This window comes from Phaethon lepturus, unplaced genomic scaffold (assembly GCF_000687285.1).
Source record: "Phaethon lepturus isolate BGI_N335 unplaced genomic scaffold, ASM68728v1 scaffold24499, whole genome shotgun sequence".
Classification (NCBI taxonomy): domain Eukaryota; kingdom Metazoa; phylum Chordata; class Aves; order Phaethontiformes; family Phaethontidae; genus Phaethon; species Phaethon lepturus.
Window position 1 is genome coordinate 489 of NW_010563123.1, and position 947 is coordinate 1435.

Here is a 947-nt window from a genome sequence, read left to right on the forward strand (position 1 = left end):
GCCAAAACCCCAGGTACCCGCAGCGGCCAGGCACTGCTTGCACACCAGGGAACAGAGTTCATCCCTGCACAGCGGCTGCGACAATGTTTGTCCCCCACAGATTTCCACCTCACCCTGGACACGGCGCAGCGGTACCAGAAGGTGAAGGGCTTCGGTGGCTCTGTCACAGACTCAGCTGCCATCAACATCCAGTCCCTGTCCAAGGATGCCCAGAACCACCTGCTCCGCTCCTATTTCTCCGAGGAAGGTGAGCCTGGGGCAGAGTGATGCTGCTGGGTGGTGGGGCCGGTCTGTCTGGCCTTCCCTGCTCAGGATCTGGCTGCTGAGACTCATGCCAAGGGGCTGGGAAGCTGCTGGAAAGTGGTGGGGCTGCACCCCCAAAATACTCCCCAGGGATGCCCACCACCACCCGCCCTGTCCCCAGGCATTGAGTACAACCTTGTGCGCGTCCCCATGGCCAGCACCGACTTCTCCGTCCGCCTGTACACCTACGCTGACGCGGAGGGCGACTTTCAGCTGAAGCACTTCAACCTGACGGAGGAGGACACGCGGATGAAGGCGAGTCCCACAGGGCGAGCCTGAGGCGCCAGGGCTGCAGCCTGGGTGGGATGGGGAAGGGGAGCACCTTCCCCCTGATGGGGAGGGAGAGGACTTGTCCTGCCGCCTGCGGTGCCAGCGCTGGGGCAGACCCGCAGAGCTCACTGCCATCCTGGTTCTCCCTAGATCCCCATCCTCCAGGCGGCCCAGGCAGTGGCCAAGAGGCCGCTGTCGCTGTATGCCAGCCCTTGGACCTCCCCGGTCTGGATGAAGACAAACGGCGCGATGACAGGGAGGGGGACGCTGAAGGGCAGCCCCGGGGACAAGTACCACCAGGCCTGGGCCAAGTACTTCATCCGGTGAGGGGCTGCAGGAGCACAGCGGGCACCGGGGTCACCGCGCTCAGGGCC

The 947-nt window shown here is 64.7% G+C and overlaps 1 protein-coding gene across 1 annotated transcript in view; it reads left to right on the plus strand.

The window, feature by feature from the left end:
• Nucleotides 1-947, plus strand: part of GBA (glucosidase, beta, acid) — a gene marked incomplete at its 3' end in the record, with an annotated part of 1657 nt that overhangs the window by 379 nt on the left and 331 nt on the right. The window contains 3 exon segments of the mRNA XM_010294495.1: nucleotides 101-247; nucleotides 425-558; nucleotides 724-929. Of these exon segments, the coding sequence (XP_010292797.1) occupies nucleotides 101-247; nucleotides 425-558; nucleotides 724-929 (487 nt within the window).